This window comes from Ornithorhynchus anatinus, chromosome 17, assembly GCF_004115215.2.
Source record: "Ornithorhynchus anatinus isolate Pmale09 chromosome 17, mOrnAna1.pri.v4, whole genome shotgun sequence".
In the NCBI taxonomy this organism is placed as follows: Eukaryota; Metazoa; Chordata; class Mammalia; order Monotremata; family Ornithorhynchidae; genus Ornithorhynchus; species Ornithorhynchus anatinus.
In genome coordinates this window covers 14,467,651-14,489,718 of record NC_041744.1, presented here as the reverse complement: position 1 = coordinate 14,489,718, position 22,068 = coordinate 14,467,651, and the positions used below count along the sequence as shown (strand labels likewise).

Below are 22,068 nucleotides of genomic sequence, written 5' to 3'. Positions count from 1 at the left end.
CTCGCAGTTTTAATCCCCCTTATACAGATGAGGTCACTGAGGCTCAGAGAAGTGAAGTGACTTGCCCAGAGTCACACAGCTGATGAGCGGTGGAGCCGGGATTCGAACCCAGGACCCCCGACTCCCAACCCCGGGCTCTGGCCGCTAAGCCACGCTGCAGTTTCTACTATGGCTCTTTGCAGGCTTTTAATCGTGGCCCTTCCCCGCCCCCGCCACGTAATAATAATAATAATAATGTTGGTATTTGTTAAGCGCTTACTATGTGCAGAGCACTGTTCTAAGCGCCGGGGTATACAGGGTGATCAGGTTGTCCCACATGGGGTTCACACTCTTCACCCCCATTTTACAGATGAGGTAATTGAGGCACAGAGAAGTGAAGTGACTTGCCCACAGCCACACAGCTGACAAAGTGGCAGAGCTGGGATTCGAACCCATGACCTCTGGCTCCCAAGCCCATGCTCTTTCCACTGAGCCACGCTGACATGGTCAGCTACTTCCGGATACAAGAGCTTCGTTGGTCTTCATAGGTTTTCCTGATTATCTGCCTTAGGTACAAGATAACGGATATTATCGGGAAGGAAGAAGGCCTTGGAGCAGAGAACCTGAGAGGCTCTGGGATGATTGCTGGAGAATCCTCATTGGCCTACGACAAGATAATCACCATCAGCTTGGTAAATTCCCTTCTTTCAGACCACGGCTGAGACATATTTCACGGCGAGGGCCGGAATATCACCTCGGCCTCTCTCTCTTGCTGCTGTTGTGGCCCGGGTTGGCGAGCTGGTTAAAAGGGACATTCGTCCGAAGCGTCCGGGTCCTGAAATGACCGGTCACCCCCTTCCTAGGCTACCTCATTGAGCTGTACGCCCAAATAACAGGCTTAAGGCTTTTTAGCTGGCGGGCTGGGATCCTCAGAGTTGTCGGACGTTTGCGATTCTACCATAATGGATGGCGCACCGGGCCCTCCTTACGAACTGAAAGGGCTGGAGCAAGTTACCTAGTGTAGGGCTCTGGGTCTGGGGAGTATTTAGGAAGCATTGCTTCCCCCTTCCAGTAATTGATTTTATTGCCTGCCTGCCCCAGCTAGATTGAAAACTCTTTGATTGCCAGGATCATGTCTACTGACTTAATTTTGCTCTCCCGAGTGCATGGGACGGCGCTCTACACAGAGCAAACAATAAATACCATTGCCTGATTAGACTGTAAGCCCGTCAATGGGCAGGGACTGTATCTGTCGCCGATTTGTACATTCCAAGCGCTTAGTACGGTGCTCTGCACCTGGGAAGCGCTCACTAAATACTATTGAATGAGTGAAACGCCTTGCCAGTAGAGTAGTTCTCCCCTTCAAATGCCATCCTTTTACCCCTTCCCACTCGACCGATTTGGGGCCATTGTAATCCTTTCTAGAGCGGCTCCGCTGTCCACTAGAAGGGGTGGAGAAGTCAGGGCCTTGGGCAGTTGCCTTTTTCCTTGGGGCAGTTGTGAAATTCCAGGGTGGCTGGAACAGTACGGATCATCGAAATGTACCATGTATAGTTTTCCTTCATTTGTAAAGACGCCACCGACAGTGAAATGGGTGGTGTGTGCCCGCAAAGACCAATGAGGGGACCCACAGTCCTGCAAACAAAAAGGCCGATCCTTGTTGTTTGGGGTTTGCAGCACCCAAAACCCCCTTCTGCTCATCAGTTTAAATCTCCTTTTCGCAAAATTAGGTTAACTAATTGGACAGATCTCTATTTTACCGCTTCTCTTCTTGGCCGCTCTGTAGAGGTGCTGATCTGCGGTGAAATAGCCAAAATATAGGAGGTTTGACAAAGACAAAGCAGACCGAAAGCCCAGCTTAGTTTGAAAATTAGGAAAAGAAAGTCTGGGGCATGGCGGGTGGTTTGTTTTTTAAATAGTTTGGTCAAAAAGTTAGTAATCATAAAAGCACCGAAGCATGAACAGTTCGCCATCCATGAGTAGGTTTGTTCGAGTAGAGCGAGTAGATATTTGATGGGAGATTCATTCTTTTAAAGCTACTTTCTTCTTCTTTTTTTAATAAGGTTTCATGTCGGGCCATTGGGATTGGGGCGTATCTTGTCCGATTAGCCCAGAGAACTATCCAGGTTGAGAACTCACATTTGATTTTGACCGGAGCTGCAGCCCTTAATAAAGTAAGTGCCTTGGTTTGGGGGTAACTTTCTATGAAGTTGTTGGGTGTTCCTGGTCACGAGGTGATATTCTAAACTCAAGGCCCGAATGGGGCATTGGTTGTCTAATCCAAATCAGCCCTGTCATCGTTCACTTCCACCGGCTCTCGGGTTTTCAGAGCAGCCGAGGTTTGAACGCTCCACGGAGCGTGAACTGACTTTCTGTCCCAGTTTCCCGAGCTCTATTTGTGGTTCTGTTAATACCTTTGACGGCTGGGAGGAGAATGGGCGAATGTTTGCAAATGTGTCGGGGCTCTCGGTCAGAGAGTACCTCACGGTTGTTCTGTACATGTTGCTTTGGGATGCTAGAACATTAGAAAAATTAGTGTTTATGCGGAACCACGTTGCTTTCTCCTCTTTCCACAAGTCATTTTTTCTTATCCTCTTCTCCTGTTCCTCCACAGACTAGAGCTCAACATTTTTGTTTTTGCTTTTTGGGGGGTATTTGTTAAGCACATGCAATTTGCGAAGCACTGGGGTAGAGTCAAGATATTCAGGTCGGGCACAGTCCTTGCCCCACAGTTTAAGAAGGAGTGGGATTTAATCCCCATTTTGCAGATGAGGAAGCCGAGGCACTAAGCAGTTAAGTGATTTGCCCAAGGTCTCGCAGCAGGCAAGCGGCGCAGTCGGGATTAGAACCCAGGCGCTCCGGCTCCAGGGCCCCTGCTACTTCTCCTTCCCCTCTCCCATGCCTCCCATTACAGACCCTTCCCCCCCCCAGCCACCCGTCTCCCTCTTCTCCGTGATGTGAACCCAAGTGCCTCTGCCCTTGTTCTTCTAGAGGGCATTTTTTTCTGAGAACTGGAGCCTCTTGCATCTCCTTATACGGCCTGTCATTGGGTTGCCTTCCATGATCTGAGATGGAGCCTCTCCCCCGCTTGCTGCCATCTTGGTTAACGGTCCGGCCCGTAAATTTGCCTTTGAGAGTTCAGAAGAAACCCTAGAGAAAGGGGAATACAGTTCACCCTGCGGGACAAAAGACTTCCTGAGTAGGCCAGTTCCGACTCCAACCTGAGCGCTCACCCACTCCTAACCCTTTCAGATGAAACAAAAAATCTGAAAAAATCCCACTTCTGGAGATGTGATTGTTATTATTAATAATAATGCATAATCTAATCCAATCAGATTAACAAAAACAGTTGCAAGTTCAGCAGGTCTTGAGATGATCGCTATAATAATGCACAATCCAATCCCCATGTAGACTATAAGCTCCTTGAGCGGGCAACAGATCTACCGATTCCGTTGTATGGTATTCTCCCAAGTGCTTAGTAAAGTGCCGTGCATGCGGTAAGCACTCAGTAAATACCGTTGATTGATCAGTGAATACCGTTAGTTGATTAATACTATCTACTAAATAATTACTGTTAGCTAAGAGCTGAGCTAGGTACGAGATGTTCAGCTGGGACCCGGTCTCTCCTGGACACAGAGCTCCCAGCCTAAGAACCGGTGTCTTATCCCCATTTGGGCAGTTGAAGAAACTGGAGCAAAGAGTAGTAAAGTGACTCGCCCAGGGCCTCCCGATTCCCAGATCCACTCTCTTTCCACTAGGAAATAGCCGATGATAATTATTCGGCCCGGCTCGGTCAGCTATTGGTGTTGACCTGACCTTTGAGGATCACCCTGTCTCGGAGTCAAGAGTGTTTTGCCCTTTTCCAATCTGGCCAACGATTACCCGGCCATAAAAGGGTTAGGCTTGCTTCACTTGCCTCTTTGCCATAGAGTTTCTGATGCCGGTCAGCTGTGGAAGGGCTGGGCATATGTCTGTCTTTGGCTTTGAGAAGATGCCGGGGCCTGGCCTTACCCTGAGGCGGGAGATAAAACCGGCTTGGGCCCTGTCCTTTTGGAGACAACGTGGACCTCACCTCCGCCAACGGCAGCAACTAACTCAACCCTCCCCCTCCACGGGAAATAACTCCTGCATAGTAATGGTTAACTGGCATCGTAGCCGACGATTGGCAGGGGATTTGTTTTCAGGTTACTCATTTGGATACTTGCCTACGAAGAGTACTGATAGACGTCGAAGAGAGTTTTGGTGCGACTCGATGCGGAGAAAGTGTGTGGAGAGGAAATTCATTCCCACTGCCCGGGCATTGCGCTCCACATCCATACAGAAGCCTAACTTCCCCAGTCAATCCCTTTATTATTGGATTTTTTTTTTCCTCCCAAGGTGGAAAGTTGTATGCGTAGATTCTTGCAGAAATGGAAGGTTCTCCCCCCTCCTCCCACTTAGGAAAGGTGGGGTTATTTTTGCCCAGAAGCATGCTTGTATTCACTGAACTTCATTCGGGCCGAAAAGCATTCCCATTTTTTTCCTAATGCGTCGGCCGATCTGTTACTGATCAAGTTCGTTATACTTACCTTTCTCCCAGCCCAAGGGGTTGATTGCTGAGGGAAATGTCTACTTGAAGGGGAAAGAAAAATCAGGCTGCAGCAATAACTTACCAAAGAAAGCAGGTCTCCTGAAGGACATTATCATTTTGAGCTGAAGGTAGTGATCAGTTCTGGAGGTTACCTAATCCCGTTCTGCCTCCTTCACCGTTTTCATGTCAGTGCTCCTTAAGTATAGAGTCATCTCCCCATAAGACATCCGATTTCATGCAGATTCATTAAGAACATCCTATCAACCCCTTTGCCTGCCAGGTGGGAAGAAGGAAACTATAGGAAAGCTGCATGCTCATGTGCTGTCTCTCTCTCTGCCTATTTTTCTCTCTCCATGCCTGTCTCTGTGTCTCTCCTCAAACAGCTTTTTCATCTCTTTCATTTTTAGCCTCGATTCGTCTGCATATGAAAGGGGGTGCATACGTGTGTATGGAAGATTGGGGGGAGAGGGGATATGAAAAAAACCCCAAACCCTCTGTATTCTCCGTCCCTCCCCCCCTCCTTTTTTTTTTTTTTTTTTGCCTTTATCCTTTCCCGTTGAACATTGGGGTGAGGGATGGAGATTGGGGGAGGTGGTGCGTAGAGGTTGTCAGATTTTTTTTTTTTTTCCCTGTGAGTGTGTGCGCGTGCCGATCCCGTTGACCCCTTTGAAAATTGAAATAATGATAATGCGTGTCTCCTGACTGCATCAAAGTATCAGCACATCAAAAGCCAGGAGGCATGAAATGCAAATGATAAAGTGAAAGCAGATGGATTGTGCATGATCGCCGATGCCCAATGAATTTTAAAAGGTGCTGGTTTGCAAGGCGGGGAGGGGGGGAACGGGGTGGGGGACTGAAATAAACACGTTATCCCTGCAATTTTTTTTTTTGTTCTTGACGCTCACTCCTGACAATATTTTTTCACACTTCAGTGAGCACCCACTCCATCTCTCTCTCTCTCTCTCTCTCTCTCTTCTTTTTCTCCCTCTCTCTTTCTCTCTCTCTCTCTCTCTCCCCCCTCCCCAATCCTTTCTCTGTCTACCTTGTACACGTCTCAGGTCATGTCGCTGTAGCTCCGGTGGAAATAATAAGATATAAACCACGAGGTTGTTATTTGCATAGAAATAGCATGGAGCCCCAGGCAGCACGGGAGAAGGACACAGAGATCATTTGTCTAAAATTTTAATGAAAACTTTTGCTGAGGCAGAGATTTTTTTTTTTTAACTTTTTCTTTCTTCCCCTCAACCCTCCCTCCGTCTCCCCCCACCCCGACTTTTCCTCGTCACTGGCTTAACGTGATCCGTTTTAAAGTAAGAGACGACACATCGCCTACCACCGTACTGCTGGAATGCAGCAATATGTAAATTTCAATTTGTTCCTTTTTTAATAGAAGTGGAGCTGGAGATGCTCGCATTTCCCAATTTAATGCATTGCGTCCACGCTTCAAGCCTTAATAACTACACTCCATTTCAGTGCACACCTGATGTTTCCAATCCTTAACTGACCTGCTTTTAATTAGTTGGGATCTTTGTGCCTTTTACTTCTATAGACAGTCTTAGATTACAGGATTTCTTTGTGACTACAAACCCTAAAGTGCAAGCTTCCGCTTATTTCCCGTTTTTCTTTATTTTGATGGTCTTGTAAACTTGGGAGAAGTAGAGTGGCCTAGTGGAAAGAGTATGGGTCTGGGATACAGAGGACCTGGGTTCTAATCCTGGCTCCGCCACTGGCCTGCTGTTGTGACCCTGAGCAAGTCACTTACCTTCTCTGTGCCTCAGTCCCTTCACCTGCAAAATGGGGATTCGGTACCTATTCTCCCTCCCACGTACACTGTGAACCCCACGTGGGACCTGATTATCTTGTACCTATCCCAGCGCTTAATACGGTACTTGACACGTAGTAAGCACTTAACAAATACCCCAGTTGTTGTTCTTGTCATTATTATTTATCTCCTTTTGTTGAAACGACTACTAAAACCTGTACCATAGGCTTTTTATTCGAGATCTCAAAGTGCTGCTTCCCCAGCTCATCCAAAGGGCTTCCCCATTTCTAATTCCATATTTTGGGAAAACGTTAGAATGCTTAATTATAAAATTAGGGCACAAAAGAGAAAGTAGGGTAGGATGGTATCAAAGTCTTATGTAGTGTCTGCGGGCCCACGATAAATGCTCTTATTTTGATGGGGGGGGGAGGGGGGTTTCTGCTTAAATATGTGCCAGGCGCTGTACTAGGCGCTGGAGCAGATACAAGCTAATCAGGTTGGACACAGTCCCTGTCCCGCTTGAGGCTCACAGTCTTAATCCCCATTTTACAGATGAGGGAATGAGGTACACAGAAGTGAAGTGACTTGCCCAAGGTCACACAGCAGGCAAGGGGTGGAGCTAGGATTAGAACCCGGGTCCTTCTGACTCCCAGGACCGTGCTCTCCTTGTCTTTGGTGATAAATATAAACGTCTAGATTTCAAGGTAACGGGATTTGCCCATCGAAATGAAAGCTGAATAGCAGCCGCCTTTCGTTTTTGTCTCCGCGCCATAACCGATGAATTTTAGCGCCTGGGCAGTTGGGGACGGTCGTGTTTACTGGCTAGGAGCATCCTACTAAGAAGGTTTAGTTCCCGTCTTCAAGACTGTGGGAATAAGTTACTGAGAGAATATTGATCCAGTGACCCTGAGTAAGATTGGTTTAGGTCCAGGCCCAGAAAAAAGAATTTCAGTGGTGCCATTCTCAGCTCGCTGTCGAAATATGCTATGTTTCTGCCTGTGAATGGAGAGGAGACTCCCTGCTTAAGCCCTTGTACAACTTTTCCTTAACCAACGGGACTCTGAGAAAATGCCCCGAGGTCTCAAAGACGCCACCACCCTCTCTTTCTTCGAGAAGAAAGGCAAAGATCAGATTGCAGTCATTCTCGAGGTATCTCACCACCCTCCCCCCCCCCCCGTATCAGTGGCAAGGTATTGCTAAGTCAGCTAGTAAGGAATATCTCCAAACGTACACTCCCGGCCCCACAATGTGGTTGATTTCTGCCGTGTATAAGATAAAGAGGGGCAGGGAACGGCATCGATATCTTTACACGGGCTTCGGGGACTTCACCAGAACAATGGGCAGGGATCACCTCTACCGACTCCGTCGTACGGTCCTTTCCCAAGCGCTTAGTGCAGTGGTCTGCACCCAGTGAGCGCTCAGCAAATACCACTTCTTGATGGATCAGTAGATCTGGACTCTTGGGCAACTAAAATGCAACAATAGACAGGGACCGTCCCTGCCCACAGTGAACTCGAAGGCCGCAGGACGAGCTCACACGCTTCAGACCCAGGGTGGCCCTTGTGCAGTAGGGGAGGAGAGAAAGTAAGACTCTGTTCTCTCTCTGAGTGACACGATTCCTGGAGTTAGAAATGGAGAAGAAAATTGGTAAATGGAACTATCTTCCCCGGGCCTGGACCAAAGTCACAGGCTTTTTCACTGGGGACTCCGGAAGGGCGAGAGGCAGTTGCCGTGTAGTGGAAGGAGCATGGGACCGAGTCAAGAGACCTGAATTTAGTCAATCGATTAGTATTATCGAACACTTATCATGTGCAGAGCACTATACTAAACACTTGGGAGGGAACGACAAAGTAGCCTCGACCAATGCTCTGAAGGAGCTAACGGTTTAGCTGGGGAGTGGAGACTAAAGAAAATTACCGGTAGAGGAAGCTACCAAGTGTAAAGATGTGTTCCTAGATGCTGTGGGGTGGGGAATCGAGAGCACGGGGAGAGAAAATAAGATGGGGAGATGGAAGATTAATAATTAATGGTATTTGTCCGATTAGATTAGTCGGGGAAGGCATCCTGGTGGCGGTTGTTATTGTTATCGTATCTTTAGGCATTTACTATGTGTCAAGCATTGTTCTAAGTACTGGGTTAGATTCAAGTTAATCAGGGCGGACGTAGTCCCTGTCCCACGCGGGGCTCCCGGTCTAGGAGGGAGAACACCGAGTATTGAACCCCCATTTTACAGATGAGGAAACTGAGCCACAGAGAAGTTAAGTGACTTGTCCACGGCTACACAGCAAGGAGTGGTCGGAGCAGGGATTAGAACACAGGTCCTCTTACTCCCAGGCCCGCGCTCTTTCCGTTAGGCCACACTGCTTCTCAAGATGTAGTTAGAGTAGGGATTTGGACATGGGAAGAACGGTGGTCTGTCGGGTGTGAGGGAACTTCAGGCAGGAGAGCAGGCGCGAGCAAGGAGTCAGTGGCAAGGGAGGTAAGAGTGAGGCGCAGGGAGTATGTTGGGAACCAGCGGGGCTTAGCGGATAGAGCCCGGGCCTGGGAGTCAGAAGGTCGTGGGTTCTAATCCTGGCTCTGCCACATGCCTGCTGTGTGATCCCGGGCAAGTCACGTTACTTTTCGATGCCTCAGTCCCTCGTCTGTAAAACGGGGATTAAGGGTGTGAGGCCCGTGTGGGACGGGGACTGTGTCCATCCTGATTAACCTGTACCTAAGCGCTTAGAACGGCACCCGTCACGTAGTAAGCGCTTAAAAAGTACCGTTATTATTGGTATTCGAGGAGCAAAGTGTGTGGTTTGAGGTCCGGTGGGAGGGGGGAGAGGGTGAGGAGCAGGGACTGAACCGATTGAGTGCCGTCAAGCTGATAGCGAGGCATTCTACTTGTGAAGATGTAATACGTGACCTCGGGCAAGCCACTCACCCTTTGCTGGGCCTCAGTTTCCTCATCTGCGAAATGGGAGTACGGTCGATGGCGAGCCCCAAATCTAAACGCATTACCAATGTTTAACAAATGGCAACACGGGCCAGAATTGCAGTCGTCGGGGTTTTTGAACCTTTGTTCTCGGTGTTGGTTCAACCAAACAAATGGAAATGTTCTTACCTAGAAAACACGGAGGTGTGTGTTGTGCAGCTAGCCTGCTGCCGAGTCATCCGGGACGGCAGGAAACGTCGCCCCCGATCCTTCCGCTGCCACTTTACGACACTGGGCCTCAGTCTTTCTTTGATACGTATTGGAATGTGCCCATCTCTCAGAGGCTTGAAGTTCCGGGGCTTGCTAACTCTGTGCCCCGGGCTCTGTCTCCCCACTGACGGTGGCGTTTTTACTAGAGCCTCTAGCCGTCATGTGGAACACCGGACCCGCGTGGCTTAGGGGCAAGAGCGTGGGCTTGGGAGTCAGAGGTCCTGGGTTTTAATCCCGCCTGCCTGCGACTGTGCCCTTGGGCAAGTCGCTTCACTTCTCTCTGGGCCTCAGTTACCTCATCCGGAAAATGGGGATCGAGACCGGGAGCCCCACGTGGGACAGGGACTGTGTCCAACCTGGTTACCTTTCATGATGTACCCCAGGGCTCAGAACAGTGCTTGGCACGTGGTAAGCACTGAATAAACACCGTCATTATTATTATTATCCTAATCCCGGCTCCGGCACTTGTCTGCTGTGTGACCTTGGGCAAGCCACCTCTTTTCTGTGCCTCAGTTCCCTCATCTGTAAAATGGAGATTAAGACCGTGAGCCCCACGTGGGACAACCTGATCACCTTGTATCTACCCCAGTGCTTAGAACAGTGCCTGGCACATAGTAAGCACCTAACAAATACCATTATTATTATCATTATCATTATTATTACTTGCTCAACCATCGGCCTTGGGAGCCAGCGGCTCAGAGTCTGTATTTTCAGGAGCTCGGAGGGGTCAAAAAAACAGGAAAGGGGACTAGAAAGGATGGGTTAAGAGGGCACGGCAGAGAGAGGTATATGTGCAAGGAGACAGACACACTCACCGACTCACTCATACACTCACTAATTCACGGGCATTCGCAGTCACTCACTCACTCATTCATCCACTCACTTTTTGGGGTCACTCACCTTTTGGGGTCACTGACCCCAAAAGGGCCGCACGAAGTCAAATGAGCAGGCGGTGCTGGCTGCCGCCCTCGGGGAGATGCGCAGCGGCTGCAGAAGCGGGTGAAATAGACCCCCTCGGCCGACTCCCGGCTTCCCCTTCCCGAGCCCGCCAGGAAGCAGTCCGGGGTCGCGGCTGAAACAGCCGGAAGCCGGTCACCGGGGAAGAGGCGGGAAAGGCCGCAGCGCGGCCCCCGCCCTCTCCACACTCGTCCCCGAATTCTGCCGTTCCCGGTCCCACCCGCCCCAAAAGCAAGACGTAAAGAGAACGGCGCAGGCCGGCGCTCGGTTGGCAGCCGTCGGGTGCTGCTCTCGCACCGACTGGCGTGGGCAGTCATCTCACCCACCAAACCCCCCAGACGAAACAGCTGTCGGTGGTCCCTTGCCGATTGCCCCGCAAGAACAGAAAGCTAAAAACGGGTCACAGCCAGCTTGTTCCCCTTGCCTCAGACTCTGGAGACTTTGGTTCCCTGCAGATAATTCGGCCTTTCTGCAAAGGTAAGTGAGATGGTGCCAATTCGGAGGAATCGAACAGATGCCGAATGGTGGGAGAGCGTCGCAGTCTCTCCGGGGAAGTTCAGGGTGGTGGCCTTTGGGCACTAGAGGTGGTCAGCTCCCATCTCAAGTGGAAGCCCGTTAGCAGGGGACGTGTCTGCCGGTTCTGCCCTATCACACCCTCCTAAGAACCTAGTACGGTGCTCTGCACTTGGGAAGCGCTCAACGAATGCCGTCGGTTGATGGATTCCGGAGAGTTTGCCCTTAAAAAGAATGGCAAATGAATAGGCTGCGTGTTGGGCACGTTGAACTGTTTGATATTGGACTTCTACGGTCGGGTAGCTTAAGGTAGAGCCTGGAGGGTCTTGGAAGTAAGTTTAAAATACCAATTTTAAATCACCTTTTTCCGGTAACCGTCGCTTTTCCTTTATTGAGGGGGTCCACAGTCACGATCTGCATTCTTGGCCGTTAATGTGAGAGATAGATAACAGGTTGGGATCACGATAAGGTAATATAGCATCAGTCATCTGCTTATAAAAAGATCCCCAAGGACTTGTTGATAGATACAATAGCCCATAATGGCTGCAAGGATCAGTCCAGCCAATTTGCATTTTAAAAATTCCCCAACTACCTATTTGTGCAATAGGCAGTTTGCTGCATCTCTCTATTTCCCGATGAGATCCCTTGGATTTTTCCTTCTTTCTGAAGAAGGCACTTCCGCCCTCTCTCTGAACATTCCTGGTTTGAGTGTAAAAGCAGGCTTCGGGAAAGAGGGGGCTGGTTCTGGGATTTCGAATTCTGCCAATCAGGTGGCTAGTGGATCTGCCTTCTCGTTTTGGTTTTCATTTGCTGTTTCCTTCCTTTGATGAGGGACCCTTTCTTGCCCGCTGAGCTCAACACAGTCGTATCATGCTGGGGGACTGCAAAAGGCCCCGCTCGCGAGCATTACGTCTCGGAGGTTTTTCCAAGATTCCTCCCCGTCTTTCAGAGTAGCTTTAAGGAAACTGCCTGCCGTGACTCTCTTGGTCCAAGAGCTACGCAGGTGCTGCTGTGGTGTTTTGTTCGTCGGATTTTAAAATAAGCCTTGCAGTAAGAACAGCACCGTGCCACAATTAGTAAGGATCGGAAAGAGCAACAGCTATCATCTCCGTTATCGATCTCCGTGGCTGTCGGGGTTCGATTTTTGGCTCCCGGTATCTCATCTCTGTGCCCGGTACGCAATTTCGGTCACTGCGGTGGACTGTCGTAACCTGGAGCCGTATTTCCAAAGTGGGCTTCGATGTCAGACGAGGACCCAAGATAGGATTTTAAACATTGGAAGGAAGAAAATGCCCGGGGCTAGAATAGTGTGATGCGAGATTAGATGGCAAACCGGTGTTGTCTTGCCCAGGGAAAGTAAGCCGGATGAACTCAGGTAGTAAAACATTTGCATTTTATCGTACAGCGTTGGCGCTACATTTTTAGATTTATGGTCGGTCATGGGCCGCAAAACTTGCGTGCCCCGACCTCATGCCCCTGAGGGGGATTCTCAGGTTGGAGACTAGGAATAGTGTGAATTTCTGCCCGTAGATTGTGGATGATGTACGGCCTCTAAGTAGCATGGGTTGTTGAGTTTGGGGGATAGCAGGGTTTAAGACGAAGAGGCTTGTATGACAATGTGCACGTAAGGAGAGTCGGTACATTTCAGAACTCGGCAAAGAACTCATCTCTTATCCGAATTAGTTAATCCTTCCCCCTCCCCGCCCCGCAAACATCTCCCAGGGAGTTGCCATCCCAAGGGGTGAATAGGTGCCTTTGGAAGAGGCCGCTTCCCTGGGATTTTGCAGGTTCTTTTGTTCTCGGGTGAAATGAGCTGTACCTTGGTTGATGCTCTTAATTGTTTCTGTGGAAATAGGGTGGTAAGCGAGAGGATGCTAAACGACAAAGTAGTGGCTTCCCGTAGGAAATAATGTAGTAAAGTGCATGATGTGTGTGACTGTGGGCAAGTCACTTAACTTCTCTGTGCCTCAGTTCCCTCATCTGTAAAATGGGGATTAAGACTGTGAGCCCCACGTGGGACAACCTGATTCCCCTATGTTTACCCCAGCGCTTAGAACAGTGCTCTGCACATAGTAAGCGCTCAACAAATACCAACATTATTATGTGTCTTAAGATTCAAATAATCGCACCCAGGTAATATATTTTCAAATACAGTAAAGCTAGTTGTATGTAAACAAATAGCAATGTAAAACTGTTCCAGGGGGATGTCTCTGACAGACTCTGCAGCGTAAAGACACCAAATAGCGCCGATCTCTCCCAACACTTAGTATGGGTCAGGCATTATACTAAATGCTGGGGTACATATACCAGCTAATCAGATCGGACGCGATACCCGCCCCGCCTACGGTTCACAGTCTTCCGAGGTGGAAAGACAGGTATTTTATCCCCGTTTTACAGCTGAGGAAACTGAGGCACAGAAAAGTTGTGTGACTTGCCTTAGGTCACCCAGAAGGGAAGCGGTAGAGCCCAGACTAGGACCCAGGTCTCCTAACTTCCCTCTCCAAGGTGAACTAGTGGCCACTGCTAGTTTAATTTTTGAATGGTATTTGTTAAGCACTTATTCTGTTCCGGGCACTGGACTGAGCGCTGGGGTAGATTCAAACTAATCGGGTTGGACACAGTCCATGTCCCACGTGGGCCTCACCGTCTTATCCACCATTTGCTTTCACCATGAGACGCAACATGGCCTAGTGAATAGAATACGGGCCTGGGAGCCAGGGGGTCATGAGTTTTAATCCTGGCTACTCCTCCTGTCCGCTGTATGACCTGGGCCCGTCACTCAACTAAGTGAGAGAGCCCGTAAGGAACCCCAGCATTAAAATTCAGCCCCGAAGAGCCATGAAAGAAGCCAGACCCTTGAAAACGTTTCGGGGAGCAGTAAAGTATGTTGTACTCGGTATCATCAGTGTTTTTGGAGCTCCTCCTGTGTGCGAGGTGCTGTGCTCGATGCTTGGATATCATTCTGAACTAACGTAAGTCATCCTTTCACTTGTAATAATGTTGGTATTTTTTCAAGCGCTTACGATGTGCAGAGCACTGTTCTAAGCGCTGGGGTAGATACAGGGTAAATTGGGTTGTCCCACAGGAGGCTCACAGTTAACCCCCATTTTACAGATGAGGTGACTGAGGCAACCGAGAAGTGAAGTGACTTGCCCACAGTCACACAGCTGACAAGTGGCGGAGCTGGGATTCGAACCCATGACCCCTGACTCCCAAGCCCGGGCTCTTTCCACTGAGCCACGCTGCTTGTAGGTTAGTGCTCATAAAGATACAAAAGTCATTAAATCCCAAGCGGCCCAGAGTGCAGGATCAGCGCAATCATCACCTCAAACTCATTTCTCCAATATCCATCATCAATGGGTTTTATCGAGCGCTTAATGTGTGCAGAGCGCTTTACTGAGCGCTTGGGAGATGACAGTACCACGGAGTTGCCAGACCAGATCCCTCCCCCCAGGGAGCTTCCAGGTTTTAGAGGAACTCGTCACGTAGTGGAACAATATGGATGGAGTGAAGGTAGATTGAAAATATCAGGAGCCTTTATAAAGAAAAAATTTTGCGAAGGGACATAACTGACCTTACTTCATGATGATAGAGAAGCATAGAATTGTTGGCCCTTAAGGCAAACAGCAGGGCGATGAGGTATCACCTATTGAACCTCGCCAGGGGAAGATTCAAAACAAATCCTAGTAATTGTGGTACTTACGCACTGAACTAATCAGTAGAGAAGGATCGGTATAATCAGATTCATTCGTTCGTTCAGTCGTATTTATTAAGGGCTCACTGTTCGCGGACCCCCGATCAGGCACGGTCCCTTCCCACGAAGAGGACACAGTGTAAAGAAGAGGGAGAGGTTTGAGTTTTGGGGTTTTTTTTTTTCCGTATTTTGTAATGGTATTTGTTAAACACTTACTCTGTCCCACGCACTGTACTAAATACTGGGGTAGATTCAAACCAGTCAGGTTGGACCCAATCCATGGCCCTCGTGGGCCCCACAGTCTTATTCACCATTTGCTTTCGCCACGAGAAGCAGCCTGGCGTAGTGGATAGAGTACGGGCCCGGGAGTCAGGAGGCCATGGGTTCTAATCCTGGCCACGCCTTTCGTTTGACCCCGGGCAATTCACTTCGCTTCTCGGTGCCGCAGTTACCTCATCTGGAAAATGGGGATTGAGACCGTGAGCCCCACGTGGGACGGGGACTGTGTGCAACCCTCTCTGCTGGTATCCACCCCTGTGCCTGGCACATAGTGAGCGCTTAGCAAGTGCCACAACTATTATTTTACAGGTGAGGGAACGGAATCCCAGAGAAGTGACATGCTGGAGGTCACCCACCAGACAGTTGGCGGAGCTGGGATTAGAACCCAGGTCCTTCTCACTCCTAGGCCCATGCTCTATCCACTAGGCCTCACTGCTTGGTGGCAGAGCTCCCACCAAGTGCCAAGAGTCCTGGCTTTGGGTTTGTTAACTGGCTTTCCATAGTTTCCTCAGCTCAGTCAGTCACGTGTATCGAACGCTTTCCGTGTGCAGGGCGCTGTTCTAAGCAGTCGCGAGAGGACAGTATATCAGAGTTGGAAGACGGGTTCCTTGCCCACGACGAGCCTACAGTCACGAGCTCCCTGGCGGGTCCAGGGTTGCACTCGTCCGGCAACCCGAACTCCAAATTGGAGTTGGAGCTCACCTAGTCCAAGTTCTACCAGCCGCCCCGGAAGGGCTTGTCGAACCAAATGGTCTCCACGGTTGCCAGCTCGGCCCCGCTGACTCTGCCCCGTCGTCGGCTTTGCTCACAGTAGGTGCTTGATAGATATTAACGACTGGGATTCACTTCTTCACCAGCTCCACGCAGCATCTCTCCACCCCTTTCACCTTCAACTGCTTTTACTTCCACTTCACTCCTCTCTTGGGTCTGGGCGATCGTCTTTTAGAGAAACCGCGTGGCTCAGTGGAAAGAGCCCGGGCTTCGGAGTCAGAGGTCACGGGTTCGACTCCCGGCTCTGCCACTCGTCAGCTGTGTGACTGTGGGCAAGTCACTTCACTTCTCTGGGCCTCAGTGCCCTCATCTGTAAAATGGGGATTAACTGTGAGCCTCACGTGGGACGACCTGATTACCCTGTATCTCCCCCAGCGCTTAGAACGGTGCTCTGCACATAGTAAGTGCTTAACAAAGACCACTATTGCTATTATTATTATTAAGACCAGCTTGGAAGTCAGAGGTAGTGGGTTCTAATCCCGACTCCATTTGTCAGCTGTGTGACTTTGGGCAAGTCACTTAACCTCTCTGTGCCTCAGTGACCTCATCTGTAAAATGGGGATTAAGACTGTGAGCCCCATGCGGGACAACCTGATTTCCTTGTATCTACCCCAGCACTTAGAACAGTGCTTGGCACATAGTAAGTGCTTACCAAATACCATCATTATTATTATTGTTATTCTTTTGCCCCTATAGATGTAAGTTCCCTGTGGGCAGGGATTACGCCATCCAACCTGATGGCGTCGTACTCTCCCAAGCGGTTGATACAGTGCTCTGCCCACTGTAAATTGAAGCAGGGTCATCTAGTGGATAGAGCACGGGCCTGGGAGCCAGAAGGACCCAGGTTCTAATCCCAGCTCTGCCGCTTGTGCTCTGGGTGAACTTGTTTATGTCTGTGCCTCAGTTACCTCATCTGTAAAATGGGGATTAAGGCCGCGATCCCCATGCGGGACAGAGACTGTGTCCAGCCTGATTTCCTTGTATCTGCCCCAGCACTCAGTACAGTGCCTGGCACATACTAAGCGATTGACAGAGCACCTGAAGAAAACCCAAAAAACTTCTCAGTCTATACTTTTGATTTGATCAAGGCAGCTTCATCATCTTCTCTCTTCTGCAATTAGCAATACTCTATTGAGGGCGTACAGATCCCACCTCCCAGTCTACCTCCTTCTGAATGATTGTGGTATTTAAGTGCCTACTATGTGCCAAGCACCGGGGTAGATCCCAAATAATCAGCTCAGACATAGGGCTCCCATTCTAAGTAGGCGAGAGCAAGTATACTGGCCCCCATTTTGCTGGTGAGGAAGCCGAGACCCCGGGAAGTCAAGTGACTTGCCCAAGGTCACACAGCAGGCCAGGTTTAGAGCCCGGGTCCTCCGACTCCCTGGCCCGCGCTCTTTCCACCAGGCCACACCGCCTCCCGCGTCCCTTCGTTCTCTCCTCCTTTCCCTGCCGCCGCCCCGTCCCTTTCTCCGGCTCCCCGGATCGGTGTTGGGTTGACGCTCCTCTCCGCGGCCTTTAGTTCATTAGCTCTCTGCGCTCCTCCGCCCGCCCCCAAATACCGTCGACTTCTGTGTCTGCTCCCGGATTTGCAGTCGGCGGCCATCTCCAATAACCATCAGGCTGTCAGCTCTGCAGCTCCCCTCCACCTCCCACCTCCCCCCATCACTCACCAGAGGAAAAAGAGAGCCAGAGCAGGAGCTTGAAATATATCATGCAATAGTGTATCATGAATTTGTTGTGAATCACAGCGGTGAAGCAGGTTTATTTATTTCTGAGACTTTAAATCAATACAAAGTAGGTCTCTTAGTTCTGAAGCCGGGATGGAGTGTGAAAAAATGAGCCCATTGTACTCTTAAAACTTTGGGGAAAGGAGATGACAGCTATATAATTCCATTTACCAGGCACTAGGGGCTTTAATGTGAAGGTGACAGGGAGCTCTTTGTGCATTTAGAGCACCATATCTTCTAAATAAAAGATCTGTAGACTTGATAGTGGGAACATAGCTCTGAGTTTAATAATCTCCAAGCATTAGACCGAGCCAATATGTTCCCAAGTCAGAGAGGTCCCCTCCGAACACTCATAAATTAAAAGGGCAAGAACTGCACACGTTGGTGAGATTAGAAATGCAAGGCCTGCAATCTGTTTCCAGGAGGAAGACAAACCTGAGGAGTGGCTCCGTGTTCAGACCCCTGTGTGAATATGATAAAGACCGGAGAAACTAGACTGTTTAGAAACCCAACTCCCGGCTGTTCGTCATTCCCAGGCACGTCCCCGGCGCTGGGCTCCAAACCCGTCCCTGTCCCTTCTCCTTCAGAGTGGCCATTATCACCCAGTCTAATCAGATAACGCACACAGTCCGAAGCGCTGAATTATGAGAAGAGAAGCTCCAAGAGCCGCTTAGATTGAACTCCAGACTCTCCATGCCCGGGTTTCACATCGTTCTGGGTGATTCGTGTCCAGGACCTTATTTCAATAATGTCTTCGGTGTCATCCGAACTTCAACCCCTTATAGACTAGATGGGGGCAAGGAAGAAATTGCAGGTTTCTTTTTTTCTTCTTTTTAAATCCAAATTTCGCTAACTGCGCTATTCGTGGGAAGCAAAGACCATTAGAACCGCCCGGTACGGATCTCAATTTCCTTTCTAATCCAGACTCAGGATGTTTCGAACCAACTCACCCTACAGGTATGGAGTTTTCAGTGCAGCTACCTGAAGATAGGTAGCTTTGTTCATTTCCCAACCGGTTTAAATGCGTGGTTGGCGAAACGGTTGAAAATGGAAAATGGGGTTGAGTCCCCATGTAAGAGGGGAGCAGGGAGTTAGGGTGAGGGCTTTAATAAATTCCAGCCATTCCCTTTCCCCAAAGAACGCAGTTTCCCTTTGTAGGAAAAATGTATGAAGCTCCCGTTCATTTATTGCATCACTGAGGTGGATCCGGGCACCCCGTTTTCAGCTGAGGGCAAATGAGATTGATACCTCTAAAGGTGAGCTTCACCCAGAGCTCTTAAACCTTCAGGAGTGTGGTGATATTTAGCAACAATAAAAATGGTTATCTGCAACCACTTGAAGAAGTGGTTGAAATTTCGTGTGTAATTGAAAAACAAACAAAACGAGACCTGAGGCGAATTCTGGAACGTTTTCCCTCCTCCAGGAAGCGGTTATGTAACGATTGATAATCTCACACTCAATACAGTAATAATAATAATTATTATTATGCTGTTTGTAAAGCACTTACTATGTGCCGGACACCAAGTGCTTTACACTGACCTACTGTAGTAAGCGCTGGGCACTGTACTGAGCCCTCCTCTAAACCAGATGCTCCCTGTGGGTGGGGTTACGGGTCTACAAACTCCGTTGTATCGCACTTTCCTAAGCATTTAGACAGTGCTATACATTCTCCCCCTCTAGCCTGTAAGCTTGAGGTGGGCAGGGAACGTGCCTATCAGCTCCGTTATATCGACCTCTCCCAAGTGCTTAGTACAGTGCTCTGCACAGAGTAAGCGCCCAATAAATCCCATTGATTGATCCAGTAAGCGCTTAATAAATACCACCGATAGATCAACCACAGTGGCAAAGGGCAAGGGACCCTGATGCTGGATGGATCTCACTTCCATCTGAGCTCTCGCTCTAGAGAACCACCGTAGATTGTATCTGAAAAGCTGAGATTTTTTGCATTTTTAATTCCAGATTTGGAAGTGGTTTCTTTTCTTGTAATTCACTGTGTTAGGAGTCCTGTGGTGTCTTTGGCTAAATGGGCAGTTTAAATCTGTCTTGGTGCTGAGTGATTTCTTCTGGCAGCCTGGGTGATCGAAGGAAGCCAAAGCCTTTCTCATGCATTTGGCAGGATGAGGCCATAAACCAAGTTCTGCCCCGTGTATCATTACTCTGAAAATCAGTCCTCCTTCTCTGTTCTTCTCCATTACAGTATATTCGTCACCTCCTCCCCACCCGACGTTCCCTCCGGGAGCTACTCCGAATTCTAGCCCTCGGCCAGTCCGGGCTTCTTTCGGCCAGCGTCCGGACACCCCTGGGTCCCAAACGTTCTCCCTCTCCCGCGGCCGTCCGTGGTGCGGTGCTTCTGCCGAACGGCCTCTTCGTCACGCGTGTTCAGGCTAGAAAATTGCCGCTCGCCGGGTTCTGTCTAACCTCAGCCGAGCGGCCTCGATCCCAGCTGTGACATTTAAGTCGGATGCCCTCCCTATTTATTTGCCTCCAACCGGAGGCTTCCGTTAGCCTCCCCTCGCCCGGCCGCGGCCTCATTCCCGCTCCACCGGGCGCAGGTTCCGGCCTCTCCCCCGCGTACCCCAACCCTTGCGTCGGCAAGCTGTCCCCCTTCTGGGAGGTCCCTAATATATGCTGTTTCACGAGCACCGGTTCCACCCCTTCAGAGATTTAGTTCTCTGTCACCCTTGGACATATTCCTGGAGAAACATTTACACAGTGATATGTGCTGCCCCACTTAAAATTGTTAATTGGAGATTGAATTACTTGTCAGCTTTTAAAAATGTAGTCCTCTCAGGTCAGGGAGGAGAGCGTTAGCAGCGCAGAGTGGATGAGCTATTACAGCTTTTTTGCGGGCGGGGAGGGGGAGGTTTCCCCCTCTCTCCTTTTCCCTCTCATTCCGTGTCATCCTCCCTTTCCTTTTCAATCTCCCTCTTCCCACTCTCCCGGCTAAACCAAGTGTTCAGAGTCTTTAGGGTAGCGGACCCAGAGTGACCTAAGCCTCTGGACCGTGGGCGAGGTGTGGAAATGGCTGCATCAGGATGAAGTTATAGAAACCTTGCACAGAGCGTTTTAGCACTGAGAACGCCCCGCAGAGGAGGAGGGGGCAGGAGGAAACCCTGTGAGGTACCGCTTTCATTCATTCGTCCGCTCGATCGTATTTATTGAGCGCTCGCTGTGCGCAGAGCACTGCACTGAGCACTCGGGAGAGTTCAAGTACAACAACAAACCGACACATCCCCTGCCGCAGAAGCAGCCACCAAAGGGGTAGATGTCACGTCACTTTAGCAGGAGCGGCAGGGCTCTCGGAGAAGCGGGGAATGAAGAGACGGGCCCAGGAAGATTGGTTTTTACACCTTCGCAAAAAGCTACCGTAAAAACCACCTTTCCTTCCAATATCCCTTCTACGGTCAGGTCTCCACACTTGTTCACTTGCATTCCCGTGCCTGCGTACTTTCGCATAAAAGCAAATATTTTAGCACGAACTTGATAAAATATGAGCCATTTAAGTGCAACTGCACCATTTGGCAAATGCCTCTTGGAACCCCAGCACCTCGGCTGACAATTACACCAAGAAGTAAATACGACGCTCACTCAGTGATTTCATTTGCACAGAACCTCACCGTGCTTTGCCACTTCACTCAAACGTCTAGAGCACCGGGAAAAGGAAGACCGTGTTTATCTTGATCTCCAAAACGGGATTTAAGGGAGAGAGCAGGCGGTATGTTAGACCATTTTCATTGCCTGTCAGCAGTGGTAAACCCGAGCTGTCTGCAGTGTCTCTAGATAAGTAGCAGAAACGTTCGTATGTTCATACGACCGGGTTAGTTTGCAACTTTCCCCTTTGCGGCTGTGGAAATTTGAAATTTCTCTGTATGCCCATTGGATTAGCCAATGTGTCTTTCTGCTGAGCGACAAAAACCATGCACGTTGCCAATTTTGATTTGGAAACTACGATAGCTGAAATAGTGGTTGGACTCGAGCTTGGATCAAGAGGGCACTAGAAAGTAGGCGTGCGGTTTGGGAGCCCTTTATCCTCCCAGGGACAACTCCGGCATCGGTCCGTACGGTGGAGACCAAAACCAAAGTTCGTCGCCAACCACCATCTGCCCGGCTAGTCTTCGAAAGAGACAAATGTGGGCCTCTCGATACACTCCCTTTCCGTTTGGTATCTGGCTCCTCTGAGATCTGAATGTATGTTGCACAGAGATAGTTTACAGCTCCATCATGCCGAGGAAACACTTTAAAAATGACTCAGGGAAATGGAGCACATCAGGATAAGCAACTCGATCAGTCAGAGGATAGAAGTGCAGGTGGGAAAGTTTATGAAATGTGCCGGCGGAAACGGGTGGGTCGAACCTGAGTCGCCTCTGCGTAAAGGGGACGGGGTGCGTTACGAGAAAGACTACGCGGTGGGCCGAGAAAATGGCATCCGTTCTCATCGCAGGTGACCACGCAGATGTCCCCGGGTTTTAATTACGGAGTTAGGCGGAGGGAATCGGGGGTGAGACCGTCTCCTTGGTCTGAGGCTTTTGTCTCCAAGTATTCTGAAATCATTAAAACCGCTTGAGTCAGCAGTGACCCCTATAAATCAAGAGCTATTGTGTGCGCCCTCATTCTACTGAACTCGGCTCA

At 49.6% G+C, this 22,068-nt stretch overlaps 1 protein-coding gene across 8 annotated transcripts in view; it reads left to right on the top strand.

Annotated features, from left to right (window-relative positions):
• ACACA (acetyl-CoA carboxylase alpha) overlaps positions 1-22,068 on the top strand; it is a 258,984-nt gene that overhangs the window by 177,224 nt on the left and 59,692 nt on the right. For all 8 annotated transcript variants that reach the window (XM_029082675.2, XM_029082678.2, XM_029082676.2 and 5 more), the window contains 2 exons: positions 551-671; positions 2,043-2,153. In XM_029082675.2, coding sequence (XP_028938508.1) covers positions 551-671; positions 2,043-2,153 — 232 coding nt within the window. The remainder of the gene's footprint in view (positions 1-550; positions 672-2,042; positions 2,154-22,068) is intronic.